This window comes from Zootoca vivipara, chromosome 5 (genome assembly GCF_965207765.1).
Source record: "Zootoca vivipara chromosome 5, rZooViv2.hap1.1, whole genome shotgun sequence".
NCBI classification, from domain to species: domain Eukaryota; kingdom Metazoa; phylum Chordata; class Lepidosauria; order Squamata; family Lacertidae; genus Zootoca; species Zootoca vivipara.
In genome coordinates, this window is record NC_142588.1 from 61,422,982 (window position 1) to 61,444,087 (window position 21,106).

Here is a 21,106-nt window from a genome sequence, read left to right on the forward strand (position 1 = left end):
ACCCAGTTGTTTAGTGGTGTCCGACTCTTCGTGACCCAGTTACAGTACTGATATTGGCAAAATAAAAAAAATTCCTTCCAGTAGCACCTTAGAGACCAACTAAGTTTGTCATTGGTATGAGCTTTCATGTGCATGCACACTTCTTCACACTTTATTGGCAGTTTGTGTTGAGGGCTTCATTGCCCATTTTTGTAATTGGTGTTTTTTTTTTAATTTGCTGCATATTGCTTAAAATATATTTCCTCTATTAAACTGTACAGTAATGGTCTTAAATAAACTGGCTGTGGGGGACCTCCGCTTTCTAGAAGATGTACTTAGAATCGGCCAGGAGCAACTAAGTTATTTTTGGAGACTCCTCACAAAACAAGCTCCCCCTGCCCCCCTTTTAGAAGAAAACGTAGCTGAGTTGGGAAAAAAGGCTTAAGCAATGGGAGGCACTAGGGAAGTTAGGTGAGTTTTACACTCTGGAGTCCCTCTTAATATCTGCGTACCCCTCGGCCTCAGATAGTAAATGAACATTTCCAGCGCATTCGTGGCCTCCTTCCTGCGCACAGCGAGGCGTCAGGCCATTATCCCGCGTCGCGCGCCGACTCGGCTGCACGGCTTGTGGGGACGCAGCGTCGCGCCCTCTACCGGGCTCTGGCGTTAAGCGCAACCACGGGAGCGAACAAGGCTGCCGAGCCGCCGCGACAAGCCTCTCTTTGCAGCGAGCAGCTTTTGATCGCGGAGTGGGGGGAGGCGGACCTGGCGCTCTCGCATTCCTGGCATAGCAGCAGCAGCAGCCTCTTCGCGCGGCCCAGCCTCCCCGGCTCTCATTACAGCTGGCGGAGGCAGGCTGTGCGCTCAGTTTGCCTTCCTTCCAGCAGGGGCGGACGCAGGCAGGCAGGCAGGCGCTGCGCGGGGCTGTACATGCACCCCCTCGGCTCACTCAGGGGCTGAAGCCAGGAGGAGCGCGCAAGCGGCGGAGGACGTTTGCTGGGGTTGAGCCCTCGCTTCCTGTCCCGCGCTAAGAGCGGGTCCGAAGCGTGCCCGCAGTTTAAGCCGAAGCCATTGTGGGGCTGCGATGGTCCGGTAAGTTCTGCGCCACGCGGGAGCGACTGCAAGCAAGGGGAGCGCGCCCGAGAGAGAGGGAGGGAGGGAGGGAGGGAGGGAGGGAGACCGGGAATGGCTGTGTGACATATGTAGTTCGGCATAGCTGGAGACTGCGAAGCAGCGGCCAACTTTCCCCGCATTTGGAATCGCCTCTCACCGTGGCGTCTGTCTGGTGACATACTGGTGGGAGATCAAATCATCCCAAACCCAAATTCTTGCTATAAAACCGGGGGGGGGGAGACTTCCAAAGCGATTGCCCTATTTGCTTTGCCTTGGACAAATTTTCAGGCTTTCTCTCCAAAATTCTGATCTGGAGGTGCGTCTCCCTTCAGCTCCTTTTGGTGTCCCCTCCCCCCCCCACCAAAAAAGGAGAAAAAAATATCCCCCACTTTTCCTAGGCTGCCTTCATTGTCGGTTCCTGTTCTTGCATATTATAGCATCGCCTTGCCTGAATCTTGCTCTAGTGCGCGGCAGGTAACGTTTCCAGACGTGGGTGCGTGGGACTAGGGTGCTGCTGCTTGGGGCTGGGGGACGCGCGTGGGCTGGGCGGGCAGGTGCTGCTAGGGGCATCCCTCTCGCGCGCGGCCGCCTTGGCTTTGTCTGGCCGGCCGCTGCTGCCCGGAGCTCTCGCTCTCACTTCGCAGGAATGTTAATTGCAATCCAAACCCCGATGATGTCAGGGCAGAACTATTTGGAAAACAAAGAGCGGGCAGCGAGGCAGGGGAAACTCGAAATACTGCGCAGATGGCAATCTGCTGAGTGCGCTTCGGGCGATCGCTCTCCATTACATGCATTTGGGCTGGAAGGACGGCGACGGGTGGGGGCGCAGCGGGATCCTGGCCTTGGCTGCAGCTGCTTAGGGAGACTTCTTGCATTTTTTTCCACGGGAGCGGAGCGTAGAATTTGTCGCAGATCGTTAAGATAAGGAAGCACGCAAAGAGGCTGGTGGCACTTAAGACGAGCAGTCTAGCAAAGCAGTGCCGGGGAAGCGTGCATAGGATTGCAGCCTAAGGCTAAAAGCTGTGCGTGCGCCCATTCCTAGGATTGAGCTCGGTGAGTCTTAACTGCCGATGGACATGCCTGGATTGATCCGTCGTTTATTGTTCACCTTTTAAGGTGAACTCTCCTTAAAAAGAAATAAGCTAACATTTGCTGCAAAAAAAGAAAAGTACCTGACCCTTTCTGGAATCTAGCATCAAGATAATGGTGTACTGTATCAGACTTTATACACTGCAAAGTGCAGTAGAAATATTTATTCCTTTCGTTAAGCCCCCTTGCCTGGAAAATAGTTATGGAGCTCATAAAATGAGTGCAATTAAAAACCATGAAGCAGCTTGTCCTATTCAATGTGCTATAGAAATACCCAATAATGTCTGGTTGTTAAAATTTTTGCAATTCAATTAATCTCCAAAAATTACTTGTTAATACCCCTTTTTTCTCCATTTGGTTATTAACTGGGGATAGAGTTCACCTATGCAATTAATCTCAACTCCTTACAGTACAAGGACTTAATATAGCATTGCAGAATGGCATTAGAGGATGGAAGGGTGGGTGGACAGAATTAGCCATCTCCTGTTAGTTTTCCCTCTCCCCACTTCCCTTACAGGACCTTGTTTCCCAAATAGCTTACTAAGGTAAACTAGATGAGCATGCTTTCATTGGAATTGGCTTTGCCCTTTCTGTGACCCTGGTAGTTGAGCCATCGGCATTATGCAGTTTTAAAATATTGCTTACGTTAATGCCTTTGGTCATGTGCAGAGTGCCTTTCCTTGGCCAGTGTCAGTCTCTGTGCATCAGAAGGTAAGTTAGAGGACGTGGGTTGGTTTCCAGCTGTGGAGCCACCCTGTAGCAACTGCAACTACTGGCCGCTCTGCAGCACTGACAATTCCTTCTTTGTGAGGTTTCTGTTCTCATTTAAAGGAAACAAATGTTTAACTGGAATTTACCCAGAGACCATTTTCATGCTCTGATTTTCATTCTGGCATTGAGTAAAATATTTGTGTGTTGGTTGAGTGACTTGTGACTCCTCAACGATGAAAGATTTTCTGCAGCAAACTTCGTAGATGGTCCCTCTTTAGGATATTGCTAATGATAGGATGATTGTTAAACAGGTAACAGACTTGCCTAAATAGGAATGAGCCTTCTGCAAACACCTTATACATGATACTTGACCTTCCTTCCCATTCTGAAATAAGACCTTGGGAACTTTTAAAGAACCAATGCAGCCTGCAACTTCTAGATTACTATTGTAATTTGTTGGCTGATGCTTCCTGAGTCAATCATGCTTCTTTGCTCGTGGCCTACTTAACAAGGTTGTTAGGAAGAACTAGATTTGAAAAGTGCACGCCACTTTGCTCATTCCCCACAGTATAGCTGTGATACTGTGCATGCTTACTTGGGAGAAAGTCCCATTGAAACCAGACTTTCTTCTGAACGGAGATGCACAGGATCTTCAATAGATTGCTATCCTGCAAAGGAGTTCAGGGCTACAAGCCCAAGAACAGATGGAAGAAAGCCCTATTTGAGACACATTTATTTATGGCATTTACCCCAAAAAAGTCTGAAAGACACACAACAGATATAAATATGCAATTAAAACAAATGTTTACCACACTGGCATCCCACCTTTTCTCCAAGAAACATATGAAGATATGTGATTTCATCCTCACAACAACCCTGTTAGCTTAGGTGGCCTTCATGAGGGGCATGTGACCTTTTTAAAAACCAGGTCCTAGTCCCTTAAAGCTCAAGATGGAAAACTGGAAGGATTTCTTCCTGCAGACTAAACCAAGCAGTGCCTTCTATCCCTACTGACTCTTGTTCTCTTTCAGGATCATTTGGCTGGGCCATCGCTGTTAGATTCCGGGGATAGTATCTTCTGTACCTTTGGAAAGCGCTTTTGGGCAGCCAGTTTAGCTGAGAATGAGGACAGCTGAGGATTCCTCTGGGACTGTCCTTCACCGCCTCATCCAGGAGCAGCTGAGGTACGGCAACCTCACAGAGAACCGCACTCTCCTAGCAATACAGCAGCAGGCCCTGCGTGGAGGAGGAAGTGGTGGCAGCCCGCGGTCCTCCCTCGAGAGCCTCACCCAGGAGGAGAGCCAGATGGTCCAGCAGTCCACACGGCAGGAGCCACAGGGCCAGGAGCACCATGGCGACCACTTCTACCTGGAGAATAATATGTACCACCTCTACCAGCCTCAGCACAAGGGAGAGGAGCTACCCACCTACGAGGAGGCGAAAGCGCATTCTCAGTATTACGCCTCGCAACGAGGCGAGCAAGTTGGGGTTGCTGCGCTTGGGGCACACGCTGAAGGTGGGCAACGCAGGGCCTACATCTCGGACGCCAGCAGCCCACACCAGGACGAGTCGCTGAAGGAGCTGAAGCACGGGCATGTGAGGTCACTCAGTGAACGGCTCCTGCAGATGTCGCTTGAGAGGAACGGAGCCAAAGCTCAGAACCACATGAGCTCCTCTCACAGCTACCCTCAGCTCTCTAGGCACCACCATCTCTCTGTCCCTAGAGGGAAGCTCTCCGAGGCACCAGAATCTCAAGGGCCTCCTCCAGAATACCCCTATGTCATCCCTTCGCAGGAGGCACCAGGGGGTTACCTCCCAGACCCCAGGCATCACTTCAGAGAAGGCCCAGCATTTCAGCATCCTGAGCTCAGGTAACCAATCACACTGTTGCTCTTTACACACCCTCGTGTGTCTCACATGTTGGTGAAAGATGGGATGATTCCACAGAGACTTAGGTGGTGGACTGGGTTAGTCATGCGGTTGACACAAGGCTGGAAATTCATGATTGGCGAGTGTTCAGAAGGTGCTTGAGGAGAACTGATAATTTGCTTTGCATGGTTGACCCAGTTCCTTTGGTTGGAAAGTACCTTCCCTTTTTCCAAGAATGGAAGTGATTTTGAAATGTAATGAATGGAAGTGGGATGTGGGAGATGGGAGATGGGAGATAACAGACTCAAAAATTTGTGTACCTGATCAGCTTGAGAGGTATAAACTAGCTTCCAGTGTTGTTGTTTTTTCATATATACCTTTAATTGTGGAAACCACCTCTCTTTGTGGGCTTGAATGTTTGGTTCTGATTGATTGAATTTATATACCACCCTATACTTTGGAAGGGGGTACTAGTGAATGTTGACTGATAGGGGAACCACCTTCATGCCCACAAAGGTAACAAAGCAAAAAGAGATAGACATTCACCTAAAGATGTTCATTGTCCCAGGAAAGCAAAGAAGGAGAAAGTTGCATAGAAATATTTGAAGGAACTAAGCACCCTATAAAAGAGAAGAGGGTTGCTTCATTGACTTTTAGCTTCAGCTATGAAGCAACTAAGTGAAAAGGCTCAAAGTTCACATGGCTTTGTTTTGGGATAGGGCGGGTCAGGGCTTCACCATTAGCCAATCAAGTCATGCACAAAATGATGGGGAGGAGTCAAAGAGTTGCTATTCTTCCTGTACGGCTTCATATTTAGGAAGATGGTATATGCGAGATTAAATCTAGGACACATGTAAGCAAGGTGGGAAAGGAGAGCAACAATGTTCTGTTTAGCAGAAACTGCATGCGGTTCTTTGCAAAACCTTTTCTGGTTAGAGAGTGGTAAGCGATGAGTGTTTTCAGAGGTGGAACCAAGGTGACCAAAGTTTGCCCTGCCCTGAAAATGGGGGACTTATCCTATCTCATTAACATGCCATTGCCCTTCCAAGATTGTAAATTGCACTACCATACTAGGAATATGCTGAAGGTTGATCTTTGGCATTGTACATCATTCTGAAGTTGTCATATGAAGGACTTACTTGCTCAGGAATATTCTATTTCTACTGATGTCTTAGGACATTTATAGCTGGCTTCACAGCTGCCTGCCACAGTTTGTGACTTGCTGGCTAAAGCAGCCCCCTTTATAGAATCATGGGGTGGGGATTGGGAACAGAACCATGGCTTGCTTTCTGTGAGGCAAATGGTAGTGAATGCTGACAGGAAGAGATAATGTTGGAGACAGGAAATAAGACTTTACAGAGGAACAAAAGAAGAGGGCGGTGGCTACATGCTGAGAGGAAGGTGCATTTATTCTTGCTTGCTCCAAGATCACTTCACAAGAATGTCTGAATAAGCCTCAGTCAGATGAAATCATATATTCTTGGACAACACCTTCCCATTCAGGAAAGTGGTCATTTGAATTCTAAGAATTTCAAGCTGTCCTTTCTGCAGATGTTTGATTTGTAAGATGTTTCCTAGATTTACTAAATTGCCCATTTCATATTCTCAGGCCATACTTGATTATTGCACCTAGATAACGAGCTTTCAAACAATTTTGTTTTTGTTGACCATTTGAACATACCCAGATTAAGCTGCAGTCCTCTCCATACTTCAAAATAATTATGGAGAGGACTGGAGCTTAATCTGGGTAAGCCCTATTGGACTCAGTGGGGCTTGCTTTTGAGTAACTAGCATATAGATAGGTATATACCGTCACAATTAACGCTCACCCATTGACATCAGTTGGCTTAATTCTCTGACAACATGGTACTATGCATATTTACTCTGTTAGTGGGCTTTCCTCTAAGGTGTTTAGGATTGCAGCCTAAGTAAATGGATTTAGCATCCAGGTACAAGTAACTTCAGTAGTAATCTTAGCTGCCACAAAATTATCAATCAAATCTGCAGAATAATAAATGAATCTTAATGTATACAAAATTTTCAAACTGGCACATTCTCCTTTATGGATTGTGCAATATATATTTCATTGTGAATCAAAATACTGGTTTCTTTAATGCCAGGAGCTGTAAAAGTTTGTGGTGAGTGGCTGCTTCTTTCAACGCAATTCTGTACTCTGTGTTTTAAACATGTGCCAAATGATGAGTGAGATAATGTTTGCTCTACAAACACAGGGAGTCTGGGAAGGAGTAGCTTTTAAGGATACAATGGTTGTGAAAATATTATGGCTCTAATTTAAACATGGACTCCTCTTTACCTCAGTTCTTTTCCTCCTCCTAACTATTCTTATTGACCCTCACTTTCCTTCACAGTCAAACTTGGCCAGTGAAAAGTTACTTTTTTAAATCAGTGGTTGGCACTGACTGATCCCAAGGAGTCCATGTCTTATGAAACAGGGGCTATGTCTTTCTCAAAAATAAATAAATCGGGAGCTATTCAAGAATCTTTTCTTGATGTGCCTCTTATAACCCTGGGTGGGGGAGTGGGAAGAGTAATTTATTAAGGAATACAATAGGAGTCTAAAACAATCTGGCTTGCTTCCCCAGACCCTTGGAGTGGTATTCAGTGTAGTGGCATTGTGACATTTCTCCTTGTGAATTGGAAAGTTCTCCTCCAGGGTGCAGATGGGAAGGTGGGTGGAAATCCCATCGTGTTAGCAAGAATTTAGTTGAATTGCTGAGCTTGGGAGTAAGCCTCATGGATTTTTCGCTGACTGAACATGTATAGGATTATACTGTTAGTGAAAAGTCAGTGTGAAAAGTCCCTGTACCATTAGATTTTAAAGCAATAAGTTCAAGTTGCCGTATCCTTGAGGCCTAGTTTTTGGGGCTGTTCATTTGAGTGCATCAGGTACCTGCTTGGAACTAGGATTTGCACAGTACTGCTGCAAAAATCAGGGCTCAGGCCTTCTTGCCCAAAGTGCTTGCCTTTAATTCCTTCACCTCTGCTTTCTTTATAGAGTGATGCAGGCCCAGATACCCCAAGCTTACCTGCACCATCAACAGGCTGCCCTGTGCCACAGTCCTCTGGGGTCTCTCACTCCTGCTGGGATGGAGGCTCTTATGTCAGCCCAGGCTGCTTCTGCCAGTAGCCACTTGTCCCAAATGAAAGCCGTGTTGATGGACAACGAGACGTTGCTGAGAGAGAACGAGAAGCTTCGCAGGGAAAACGAGATGCTGCGGAGGGAAGTGGAAAACTACAGCGAAAAAGCCAGCTGCATACAGAAGGTAAAAGAGCAGGCATAGCTGTCGTTTTCTGAGGAGCTCACTCGACCCAAAGCACTTGCAAGAGATACAGAGCCCCTTATGGGTTGCAGCTATTCCAGGCAAGATACTCCAAGCCTGACAATTGCTCCTCGAGGTGCAAGAGCTGGGGTGAGGAACGTCCGGCCCAAGGGGCAGGGTCTGATGTGGCCACCTTGGTCTTCAAGTGTTGTCTGGCCGTACCATTCACCGGGTCTGTGGTGCTCTGTCATCTGGTGTATTTGCTTAGCTGGAATGTATCCTTGAGTGGTGGTGATGCTTCTTGCTTGTCTGGTTGGAGGGTGGAGAGGAGGGTGGGGGTGTTTGTGGAAGCCTCTGGTCTTGTATGAGTGGAATGCAGCCCACTATACAAAGGTAAGAATTGCATTCTTTGCTCCACCCACTTCTGCCTCTGGCCCCACTCGCCACTGACCTGTAGCCTCTGGGAGGTTGCCCATGAGGGAATGTGGCCCATGGACTGAGAAAGAGTCGCAGCCGCTATTCTAGAGGTTAAATCCATTGTTTAGCGTAAGAAATGGATTCCTTAAAGCCACTTCTTGACTGCCTCTCTTCAATAGCTGGTTGCAAGACTGCAAACATGCCTTCCCCACCATGGCTCCTCCCAGAGGTGCAGCATCTATGACCATCAGCAAATGCTGGCTGAGGATGCTGGGAACTGTAGCAAACCAGGGAAAAAAGTGAAGAAACAACTCAGGATGCTGGATATTTTATTTATTAAAAAATCCAAGCAGGGGCTATAGGAAAGGGGACAATATATCACATAAGCACATAGGTTTTTGTCCACAATTAAAACAGATGAATGTAATTTCTTTGAAGCCTAAAAACCAATGGAATAATTTTATATCCTCAACATATGTACTCAATATGCAAAACTGAAGCAAAAGTGAAGGTCCGGAGGGCACCAGTTTTTGTAGGGGAACTATAGCAGGAGGGTTGCTTTTAAATTGTAGGAAAGGTTCACAGCTAAAGTTGATTTCTTTACATACTGTGTTGAAAGAACCAGGAATGTTAAAGTTGGAATTTTTTCTTAGTGTTCCTCCTATCCAATAGGGCTACAGAGCTAGCTTGTATCTCCCAGTATGATTTTAGGACTAGGTGCAGAGAGCTGGCTTAGTTTTTAAGGAAGGTGGTCATGTCAACAACCTCTGGCCCGTAAGTGTGGGCCATCAGGCCGGGGGGGGGGCACATGTGGCCCTTGGAACCCTCCCAGTTTATACTCTTTACTAGTCCTGCTCTACACCCCCCCACACACACACATGTTTTTGCTTGGCTGGAATGTTCCTTGGAATTCTAAAAATGCATCCTGCTTGCTTGCATGGATGCATGATAGAACCATGGGTGTGTTTCTAGCCTACTAGAGCTAAAATTTACATTCGTTGCTTAGCCCAATTTTGACTCTGGTCCTGCCATCAAAGGCATGTGGCTCTCAGAGGTTTCCCCAAAGGGAGTGTGGGCCTCAAACTGTTCCCCTTGATGTAGCAGACCCTCCAAGTGTCCCTATTTTCCAGGGATGTCCCTGATTTAGAGAAGCCGTTCCGGTTTCTGATTCGATTCCGGAATGTCCCGCTTTTCCTTAGGACGCCCCTATTTTCATTGGAGAAATGTTGGAGGGTATCGTAGGATGTCTCTATTTTCATTGCTGTCTGAAGGCAATCCTGCATAGGGAAGGTTTTTTTTAATGTTTAATGTTTTGTTGTTTTTATATATGTTGAAAGCCACCCAGAGTGGCTGGGCTGTGAAATTATTATGGAATGTATAGTAAAATTATTATGGAATGGGACGTCCCTATTTTCATCAGATAAATGTTGGAGGGTATGCTGTAGCGAAAGTGCATATCCAGGCCATTATGAACCAGCCATTGTGGCTGGGAGCAGTCCTGATGCTCCCTATAAAATGCCTCACAGCCCTAGCCTTGTCTTCAGGAGCGCTTCCTGAAATCCTTTGACTCTTGTCTTTTGTTCCCCAGAACAGCTGTCGTGAAAATACATCTCCCTTAATTTTGTTTAATCACCCCCCCTCTCCCCATTAAGCAGCTGTGGAGCGCAAGCACCACAGCACACAGCAGGTCTTAAGCTGCAGCAGTTGTTGAGTGCCTAGAAAAGAGTCCATTCACCACCTCTATTAGCAGTTGTGCCCTCTTCCCTATCAAGCCCTCCCTGCTGGGGTCTGCACTAAGGCGAGCCACAGAAAGCCTTTTGTGCAAAGGCGCACAAGGAGAGGCCTGTTGTGGCCCAGCTTCAGCCAAGGGTGAGACTGCTCCCTTTTGAACTAGCGAGTTATTTGGGGACTGTAAGGGGCACGTGCCAGGGCTGCAGAGGTGGGGGTGCAGAGGGAATGTGCCAAGGCTGCAAAGGAAAGGGGTAAAAATGGAACACATAATTGGATGTCAGGACCCTGCCAGCTGGTACTGGGGGTGGGGGGTGAGGGAAGAGGAAAGGAAAGAGTGCAGAATATACAAGCACCATTTGGATCTATCTAGCACTGATAGACTCTAGCTCTGGGAGCGGGTGAATTTTATTGCTTGTTTTCAAAATAAGCGCCAAGCCCTGTTAACTGCTGAGAGCTCAAGCCCCAGCTTATGCTAGATACTGAGCAAAGCAGCAGAGCATGGGGAAGAGGCATTTAGGAAATCCGAATTGCACAGTGGCTTGTTTGATTTATCTTGGAGTGGAATCCAGGAACATTGAGTGCTTTTTGGGCTGGTATTTTAGTTGCATATCTGGGTGAGAAGGCGTGTGTGTGTGTGTGTGTGTGTGTGTGTGTGTGTGTGAGAGAGAGAGAGAGAGAGAGAGAGAGAGAGAGAGATGAAACTAAGTGTCCCATACAAACTTTAAACTGCTTTGAAACCATTTTAATGGCATTGGGTTGTCTCATTAAATGCTGGAATTTGTGTTCAGTGAGGGTGTCCATTTACTCCAAATTCAAGAGTCTCAACTTTTAAATGTAAAAGTAAATATTTTTCCATTAATTGCTTGTGTACATACATGCAAAATACTGCTGTAATGGAGCAGTATTATTGATTAACAACCAATCTGGCAACAAAAGGACAAGGTTTTGCTCAGAAACAGCATCTTGGGACAGGTACATAATAAGCAGCATCTCCCTGTATATTGCATTTTACATTTTATTCATGTCTTGCCATTTTTCATGCTCTTCCTGTGCTTCGCCTTCCTGAGCAGTACTTTCATGAATCAAATCAGCCTACAAAATTCAAATCTATATTCGGAACCCAAGTTCCAGGTATTAAGAGATGGTTGCCTGTATTCCCATTCAGTGTGCAAAGTACATATCTTGAGCAGTTATCTCTTAGGGGCATGCATATATCTTCTCATACAGGACTATTTGTTTTAACTAAAGTCTCTTTGCTGTCTTCTTTAGCTGGAAACAGAGATTCAGCGAATTTCAGAAGACTATGAAAACCTAATGAAGGCATCTTCTAAGCGAGAGGCTTTGGAGAAGGCAATGAGGAACAAGAAGGATGGAGAGATGCGGCGGTTGCAGGACTTCAACCGGGATCTGAAAGGTAAGACGACAGAGATGGCCTAGTATACTTGGTCCCAATATCTGTGTAGAGGAGATTTTTGTTATAAGGAAGATGCATGCATGATTGAAGTTTCCAATCCTGTATACCTTTAAAATAGAGGTGGAGGAATCTGTGGACCTTCAGGTGTTGTACTACAACTCCCATCATGCCTGTCCATTGCCCATGCTAACTGAGACTGATAAAACTTCAGAGTCTGGCAATATCTGGAGTGTCACAGTTTAGCCACTCCTGCTTTAAAACAAACTCCTTAGGCAGGCAGTCAAATTCCATTTCTGCTCACCAGAGGCCCTGACTCAATTCATATAATTGTGAATGAGCTACAGACTTGTGCATTTCCTCCTCCTCTTGCATGTGACTTCTCTATCTTGTCTGTTAAATTGTGGGCTTCTAGTTGTGATTTTGCAGTGTGTATGCCTATGGGAATCTGTTTAGCTATGAGCTGACAATAAAGAAGGAAGCTGTGCACATGAGAGCAGAGGAGTGTGCAAGCCCATGGCTTATCCAGTCCTCCAAACCATTGTTTGGGAAACTTTCCAACCTGCATTGTTTAGCTTGGCAGACCCTGGAAGTCACATGATTTAAAAAAGAATTAAATACCCTGGGTAATATCAGACATTATTCATGCTTGGGAGTAGACCTCCTGAAATAAATGGACTTGCATTACTTACCAATATATTTCTGTGGGCATGCTCTTAGGGGGAGATATCCAATATTAATTAAACTAAGTTTCTAGACCCTGGCACTAGAAGAAAAATATAATAAAGAAACCCAACAAAGCAAAAAATGTGGTAAGAGTTTCCCAAGGCTTTGAACTCAAAGTCTTGCTGGTTCTACTTTAAATATATACAACAAAGATTTTCTGATCCATCAAAGAGTCATTGCTAGTAGCCATACAACCCTGACATTACTGTCTGTAACAGGAACAGGAAACTTGTGGCCCTTCAGATTGCTGTTGGACTACAATTCCCATATTTCCTGACCATTGGCTATGCCAATAGGAGTTGGAGTCCAACAACATCTGGAGGACCACATATTGGTAGCAGACTGCCATCACTTGAAAGGTTATACCACTCCTCTCTATTACTCCACGAACCTCTGTATGAAATAAAGTAAATCCTGATTTATTTATTTTCTTTCAATTTGCCACAGAGAGGTTGGAATCTGCAAACAAGCAGCTGGCCAGCCGGGCACAGGAAAACCAAGAAGGGAACCAAGGGACTATGGCAAAACTTATTGCCCAAAGTAAGTCTCTTCAAAAGGCTTCTGCCGTTGGGCTGGGTTTGTTTGTCTTTTAACGCTATGGTCCTTATTCCTGATGCTTTCCTGTGAATGGGTTGGGAAGGGAGGAAAACTAAAGGTCCCTTTAAGATTGAAGAGGAGGCGGATCCTCTCTTGGAAGCATTTTGCCATTCCCCAGAGAGCGCTAAGCTGTTCTTGGCACTTAAACTAGAGGCATTAATCACCACAGCCATCAGTGTGACCTGGATTCTTTGCATTCCAGTGGCTGTTACGGCTGTTCCAGCACACAAGCTACACTCCCTCTGTTGAGAGTCCTGGGCCCAACTTGTTCATTCTCTCTCTCCCTCTCCCTCTCCTTCTCTCCTGCTATTGTTCTGAATTTTTTGAAAAAAAGAGAGATAGTTGCCAAGGGATGGGGATAGTACTTGTTCTTAAGTTTTCAATATCCAACTTAAGGAAATGCCTTCAGTCCTTGAAGATTTCTCCAGCTCCCTCTCAGAAGCAGATCTTTCTTCCTGGCCTTGTAAATGCAAAACTGATATTCTTAAGCAAGATCCCCTGTGCGCAATGACTCAGAAATAACTTACTCCCTCATAAGTTTGTTAGGGCTGCAGTAAAAAGGGATATACACCAATGGCTATGTAGTTAGTGGCTCTTCATTATTGAAACTAAATTATGGACCATGCCCCAGCCCTTTGCTTGTATCGATTTAGCTTTATATTGACCCCACTTCTTGTGGTCTGGGAAGAAGCTCCCTTGCTCAGAGTTATGAGAGTGAGGGGAAGGGATCTCCAGAACCGATGCAGGAACTGCCAGAGCTCTTTTCCTCCTGGTTCCTGGTAAGGTATGAGGGAGGCAGCTCTGTAGCCAGTCCAGACATGCACGGCATAAAACTGCAAACACTTAAGTAGTATTTATTTTAGGCAAGTACATACATTGGTTTTCGTGCAATTTGCTTTTGTGAGGAAAGCGACTACAAATACAGTTAATTATAACCATAACTAAAGCTTTTCAGATGACTGTGCCAAGTTCCCACAGGTTTTTCTTTTTATTCATTGTGCAAAATGTGCATGGTGCCCCCATCATGATCATATCATGGAAAACGAACAGTGTGGGAACACCTAAATCAGGGCATTGATCCCTAGGATCCATAGTATAAGAGCAGAGCATCTTGGCACAAACTGGTGCACTATGGTGTCAGTCAGCTTCCTGGGCGCAGGTCCAATGTAACCTCCCCCCACACCCCATGAAATAATTAAACAAGTTAAAAGTCAATGGCTACTAAGAATGCAGACAACACCCATTTCTCTCCCCATGACTTGTTGAATGGCTCGTTTAGTTTGTGGTGGCTAAAAGTTCTTGGTTGACACTGTGTGGTTGGCTTTTGGCTGTGTTGCCCCCCCCCCCCATGATGTCCATGGATTGGTTGTAACGACCTTGCCTTTTCCTCATGTTTCCTCCCAGATTATGAGCACCAGCAGGAAAGGGAGAAGCTAGAGCAGGAGGTTGCACGGCTGCACAGCGCGAACGATGACCAACGCCGGCGGGCAGAGCTGCTGGAACAGGCGCTGAGCAGTGCCCAGGCTCGGGCCGCCAAAACGGAGGACGAGCTGAGGAAGAAACGGGCGTATGTGGAGAAAGTGGAGAGGCTGCAGCAGGCACTGGGCCAGCTCCAAGCCGCCTGCGAAAAACGCGAGCAGCTGGAACTGCGTCTCCGCACCCGGTTAGAGCAGGAGCTGAAGATGATGCGGGCTCAGCAGGTGAGAAGAAAGGCCAAGCAACCAGGCTAAGAAACCCTGTGCTTCCAAGTTGGGGCTGTTTAGTCAATTTCTGAAGAGTTGTAATCCTATTTCATCCCCTTGAAAGATGCCCATCCATTTCACTTTTCAGTAACTTGAAAGGAAATACTTATAAAATATTAGAACAGTGGCCTCTCCAACCCAATAGCATTGGGGGTCTTGAAGCCTTGGGTGGCAAATTTGGAGCCACACCTTGAACATCCTGAAGAGATTGGTATTAAAAATAATAGGATTAATGGATGTGGATTGCTTTCAAACTAAAAAGCGCCCAAAGTCTCAAAAGTTGTTTGGGTTATGGAAATAAATCCCAGTGGCGTGAATGGAACTTAACTTCCGAGTGGATACATTTGGGTTTGCACTGTTAATTCGTCCCCCACACCAAGCACCTTATTGTGGGTGTGTTAATAGGCTGTTTCCACCAGTAGCCCAGAATGGAGACTCACTTGGCCCTTTCTTCCTCACTGATGATCTAGAGACAGATGGGAGCCCCCAGTGGAGCATCACCCGAGCTGAACCCCCACCTGCTCTCTGAGCAGCTGAGAGAAAGAGAAGAGAAGATCTTGGCCCTGGAGGCTGATATGACCAAGTGGGAGCAAAAGTACCTGGAAGAGTGCACCATGAGGCAGTTTGCCATGGATGCCGCTGCCACGGCAGCCGCACAGCGGGACACCACCATCATCAACCACTCTCCACACCACTCGCCCAACAGCAGCTTTGACGAGGACCTGCTGCTGGCAACCCACAAACATCAGGAGATGGAGAACAGGTTAGCCCTGCATGAGATGGCATATAGGGTTACTCGTCCACTGCTCTGGTCCCAACGCAAAGGGAATGACGGGTCCCCTTGGCGCACTGCATGCCTTGAAAAAATGGCTTCTTTGCTTACATCCTGCAAAAACACCCCAGAGGGGAGCTTGTGCTCCTGGTGCCTCTGAGAAGTCCCTTAACTAGTTAACAGCAGGAAAAACAGAGACAGGGCTTGGAGGGAAATCTCCATTGAGCTGCAGGAGAACTAGGCCTAGAAAGGCTTCTGCTCTGATCCAGGAGGGATCTTTTTTATGTTCTTCTCCATTGTTAGGAGTGCTAATGGCTGCATGCTACTTTCAGAATCTGCATGCCTCAGAATGCCAGTTGCTGGGGAAACAATTATCATCATATATATATATATATATATATATATATATATATATATATATATATACCCTGTCTTTCAAGGCAGCTTGCAGATTAAAAACAAGAACCACAAAATACAACATTAGGGTTTAGGGCACCTGTCCTGCTTCTGAATTTTCCATAGGCCTCTGGATGGACCAGGATGCTGAACTAGATTGGGTTCCTTTAGTCTGATCCCACAGGGCTCAACTTCAGATGCTTAAAAAAGAGAGAGAGAGACTGCTTCCTGCATATTCTGATGCCACCCATGCCTTTTTCCTCACATTGTATTTTTCCCTACTCACTTCCCAGGTTAAAAGTACTTCATGCGCAAATACTCGAGAAGGATGCTGTCATCAAAGTCTTGCAGCAGCGCTCTCGCAAGGACCCTAGCAAGGCTAATCAGAGCTCCCTGCGGCCTGCCAAATCTGTGCCTGCCATCTTTGCCGCCTCTGGTACCCAGTATTGGCCGGGTGCTTCTGTCAGCGAAAGTGGTTCCCGAGGAAGTCCAGGTAATAGAGGCTTTGCTTGATGCTAGGCAAAGGAAGGGAGGGAGTCTATATCTAGAACATATACAAGGCTGCTTTTTCCTACTACCTCCTGTTACACTTCCCATGAAACACTTGATGGTAGCTATATTTTATATGGTCCATGGGGTCACGAAGAGTCGGACAACAACAACAAAATATTTTATATGGAATTGGCATTCTTCAGCACCCACTTGTTATTGTGCTGCTTAGGAGTCAGTTTCAGGAAGCAAATCTTGGACACTTGTGGGTGCTCATGTTCTGGATAAAATGCAGAAGAGGGTATTAGCATATAGTTCTAGGACCCCCTCCCCCTCCAAAAAAAACCCCACACAAGGGCTTGTTCTTGGAAACCTCCTCAAATTTTGCAAACCTCTTCTCACTTCTGTTGTGTTTGCTCATCTAAATGGGGCTCCTTTTCTCCTTCCTCCAGCACCCAAAGCCTCAGTAGAAGCAGCCACCACATCAGCTTGTGTGCCTCATGCCTTCCATGCCAAACGCGGCAGCAAAGATGGGAGTACGCAGACGGAAGGCTTACCCGAGGGGACTCAATGTGATGAACCCCAGCTTGAAAGCAGCGCCAGCACTGGCAGTGCAGCACATTCCCTAGGTGAGTGCCAGCGGTTGCTCTAACCTACAGAGTGCGGCTGTGAGGCTACCCTGGTCGGTGCCTGCCAATCTCCTAATGGGCTCCGCTAATAGCTGTGCTTGCAGTAAACCCTGTGAACTGCCTCCCCACCCCCCACCAGGGATGCCAGGCAAGGTTCACATAGCTAAGAGGTGAACACAGAGCTGCTTTCAGCAGGCTAAATGCCAGGATCCAGATTCCTGCCATAGTGACTAATCATGAGTTTCGTGCAATGCAGTACAGGATTATCCTCTAGGAGCAGGTGGAGCAGAAAGTGATGGTGGGGGCAGTGTGTTTGGAGAGGGGGGGAGAGGGGAGATTAAACAAAGGCTTATGCGGAAAGGCTGCATTGATTAAAGCTCCCTAAATTCCTTAGTAGTCTCTTAGAGACCCTTTTCCACAATAAAGCCCAGATGTCCCCCACTTCCCATTGCTGGAATAGCTTGGCGCAGAGAGGGAAAGTTCTGAAGGAGGATTCAAGACAGGAAGGCGAAATCTTGAGTGTCTTCCTTCTCCTACTCTCCACCCATCCCACCCTCCTCAGATGATGGTACTTACCTCTACCTGTTTTGGGGTGGCTCTTTCCACACTCAGAGCTGTAAACCCAATATATTTATCCCCTGCCTTGGACCTACAAAGAGAAGGTTCCCAGGCATGTATAAGCTTCATAAGCGGATTTGAACAGCCTCCTCCAACATGTGGGTTGAATGAATGACAGGTGCCCATGGTTAGGTCAATGTACCATGTGTTCAATTAGCATGAGGGAACGGCTGCAGGTTTTAGTGACTTGGGCCATCAAGTTTTCCCCCCAGCAGATTGCCTTTTTGCCAAGTTATTTTTCAATAGATGGCTCTTGAGCAGGCATCCCCAAACTTCGGCCCTCCAGATGTTTTGGACTACAATTCCCATCGTCCCTGACCACTGGTCCTGTTAGCCCAGGGATCATGGGAGTTGTAGGCCAAAACATCTGGAGGGCCAAAGTTTGGGGATGCCTGCTCTTGAGCCTCTTCCCCCCCCCCTAGTTTCTGTCATTAAGATAAAAGGTTCGCCTGCAGAAGACACACTGAGTTCATTGATGGTTTGCACTGCTGCCTTGCAAAGCTTTGCACTCCTCCGCAAAACGCTTCACATTGTAACATGGGCTATATTTCTTTTTCCTCGCAGAGATTTTGCCAGCTGCTAAAGCCGTGGACTTGTCGGACATGGTGGAGATTCTCATCTGAGGAACTGGGGAGTGGGAATCCTCCGAGCACATGACCAGATCTTGCCACTCCTTAGCAGATTGCTGCCTTATCAGGGGACGGTATCAAGAGAGCAAGGACCGAAGGAAGCCTTCAGCGAATTAGGATGGCGTGCAGGGCAAAGACCTTTCAAGAAGGACTTAGTGGAAAACCCCACGCTGATCCTTTGATTTTTCAGGCATAGAGCTGTGGCAGCAGCATACCTCTGTTTGGGTTGTGAGCATTCACGGTTGCCCAGGCAGGTCTCTCCCTTCCACCTGTGGACTGAGCAGCAGCTGCAGCACCATCAATTGAGGCCAGTCCTTGCACAGAAGCAACTGCTCCATGACTTTCTTAGCCACTGGTGTTCCCAAGAGATGGGAAGGCAAACGGCGAAGCCAAGTGGGACTCTCGTGCTGCAGAGTGCAGGGCAGCAGCCGGGGGGGGGGCATGCTGGGGTTTGCCACCAAACGGGTTGATACTCCTGAATCACTGGGCTCCTGGCAGGTACCTGGACCTGAAGTGTAAGCTGTTGTAAGCAAAGAGTGTTTGCCTGGTGCTTGGTGTGGCTAGAACGAATTCCTTGCACCTTCTCCCCTCCCCACTCCCCGCGCCCCCCTGTCCACCTTTCAGCTCCCAGGCAGAAAGACTGCTGCCGATACTGGCGATTGCTAGCAGTGTGTTCCCATTGCCTGGGGGGGTAGCACATGGCCTGTCACAGGTACTGGGGAAAGAGGAGGTGGGTCCCATCTTTGTCTTTATTTTTGTAAATAACTTATGTAAGAACAAGCCCAAATAGTAATCAACATTTCAGCCACCGCCCCTCTGTTTGGCTCTTCCTGTCCGCTTTATGATATCTGCAGTGGATCTGCTTGATCTCTCTCTTTGCTCCACATCACTTGAACTAGTTTCCCCCCCACCCCTTGTTTTGTTTTCAGAATTTCTCCAGTGTTTGCTTTTTCTTTTCCTCCATTTCATATCCTGTTTGTCCGGAGTTAAATATCCGCCTTCAGAGTCCTTCAGATTCCATTTCCTTTGAAACAATTTCCCATGATGCTTCAGACTGGAATTTCCCTGCTCTTTGTTTGAACAGCAGCCACAAGCCAAGTGCTTCTCTTCCTGGATTGCTGTTTCCAAGCTGTTGTCTTTTTTCTTTTTTTTTTAAGGCAGAGGCATCCCATGTGGTATAAATCAGCACAGCTGTATTGGAATGAATGGCCCTGATCCCCAGTTTGTAGAAAACGTGCCATTCCCATCAGCAGAGAATGCCATTTGGTTGAAAGCAGGATCATGTTTTGGGCCTCTCACTGATCTAAGGGATGCTAATTTGCAGGCGAAAATCATTTAGAAATGAATTGGAACTATTTCAAGAGAGCGAGGGAAGTACGGTGCGGTATGTGTGTGGGGGTTTGTGCTTGGAGCCTTGTGTGTTTATGAAGTGGAGAATGTGGCCAGCAGCTAGTAGTAGTTTTCTAAAAGAGAAAAAAGGCATTTGTGGGAATGATGCGAGTGAATATGCAGATTCTTTGTGTCACGAATGTGCCTTTAAGAAAAAGTTCTGGACAAGGACTGATTACTGGTATATCATTTCTCTAGAACCACTCCAGAATCTGCAGTACCACGCAGGGGCCTTTTACACTCCCCTGCCTACTGACAGCTGGCTTCTGGCAGTAGTCAGTTGCAATATTCACCAAACCTTGGTGCTTTCTTGATTCTGCCTTCACACACCTTTGTCTCTGCTAAACGTGTGCATTTGCTGGACAACTGCATTTTTTTAAAAAAAACAAAAAACAAAAACATCCCCTTTCATATAAGTATGTAAAAAGGTGTTCAGTTATTGTGCATTGTTTACAAAGTAAAACAAAAACAAAAACAAAGCAAAAAAGTTATGAGAGAAAGATACACAGCTTAATATATTTTGCATTAATATTGGTATTCCTGTTTTAAGTATTTTTGTGCTGTGAACTTTTTTCTGCCAAAGACAGTGAGGGGTGTTTTTTTCCCTTTATTTTGGGTGCATTTTAAGTTATCTTAAGTATTTAAACGTAAACCTGACCGTTTTATTATGCCGCCCTATACCGAGATTGCTGTAGCATTCCACTTGGTATAACAATATTTTAATAATAAATAAATATTGTCTAATAAACTGCAAGACTGTTTCTTTTCTATGCCATTGTGATTGAGAAGGGGAAGGGCAATAAATCCACACATTGCAACACTTGTCCTTCCCTGTTGTCTTCTGGGCATGATCCACAACTTCCTTCATAAAAGCTCTATAAACAGCTTGGGGGTGGAATTTACCTAAGAAGCTACTTCCTCTTTCTCTCTCTGTGGTTCATAATGCAGTCCTAATCGTATACATTTCTATTCTGAAGCAAGCCTGTGCTGTGCTCAATGGAATTTAGTTCCAGGTAAGTGTATGGACTTGTAGCCCTGTAGCCTATACACTTAAGCTCCATTGAACTTAATGGGGCTTCTGAATAGACATGTATAGGATTTGATTTACTCCATAACCTACTTCCTCAGCCCAAGGACCTCAGTGGCACCTATGCATACGTTGTCTCCACATTCTTTCCCCTCACAACATCCCTGTGAAGTAGGCTTAGCTGAGAGAAGGTGACAAGCCCAAGGTGACCAAGGATTTATGTCTCCAGGTCCAACATGCTAAACAGCTTGCTACATTTGCTCTTTGGAATGCAATGTGAGCATGTTGGTAACATTACTCATGCAACATATTCAGACTGCAGGCATGCATAAAAAGTTATTCTTGTTGGCAGCTCCACAATTATAGAATTGCCCTTGCTCACCCTAGCCCGCTTGTGGGTCTTTTGGAACCGTGGTTTTGTTTTCATTGCCTTTTTTTTAGGGTAGGTGTTAGTGGGCCAGAATCAATACATTCAATTAAATGTTTTGGGA

General features: G+C 46.4%; 1 protein-coding gene across 2 annotated transcripts; it reads left to right on the plus strand.

Annotated features, from left to right (window-relative positions):
* The first annotated feature begins 696 nt into the window (after positions 1 to 696).
* AMOTL2 (angiomotin like 2) lies at positions 697 to 20,336 on the plus strand. Of its 2 annotated transcripts, none has more exons than XM_035133256.3 (10): positions 697 to 1,071; positions 3,924 to 4,763; positions 7,778 to 8,045; positions 11,460 to 11,604; positions 12,775 to 12,867; positions 14,329 to 14,624; positions 15,137 to 15,429; positions 16,128 to 16,327; positions 16,776 to 16,952; positions 18,135 to 20,336. In XM_035133256.3, the coding sequence occupies exons 2-10, from the start codon at positions 4,015 to 4,017 to the stop codon at positions 18,191 to 18,193; spliced, it is 2,280 nt and encodes a 759-aa protein (XP_034989147.2). In that variant the 5' UTR covers positions 697 to 1,071; positions 3,924 to 4,014; the 3' UTR covers positions 18,194 to 20,336. The 2 variants fall into 2 exon arrangements, with proteins under 2 accessions (XP_034989147.2, XP_034989148.2); XM_035133257.3 differs by lacking the exon at positions 697 to 1,071 and adding an exon at positions 1,835 to 2,145.
* Positions 20,337 to 21,106: the final 770 nt, after the last annotated feature.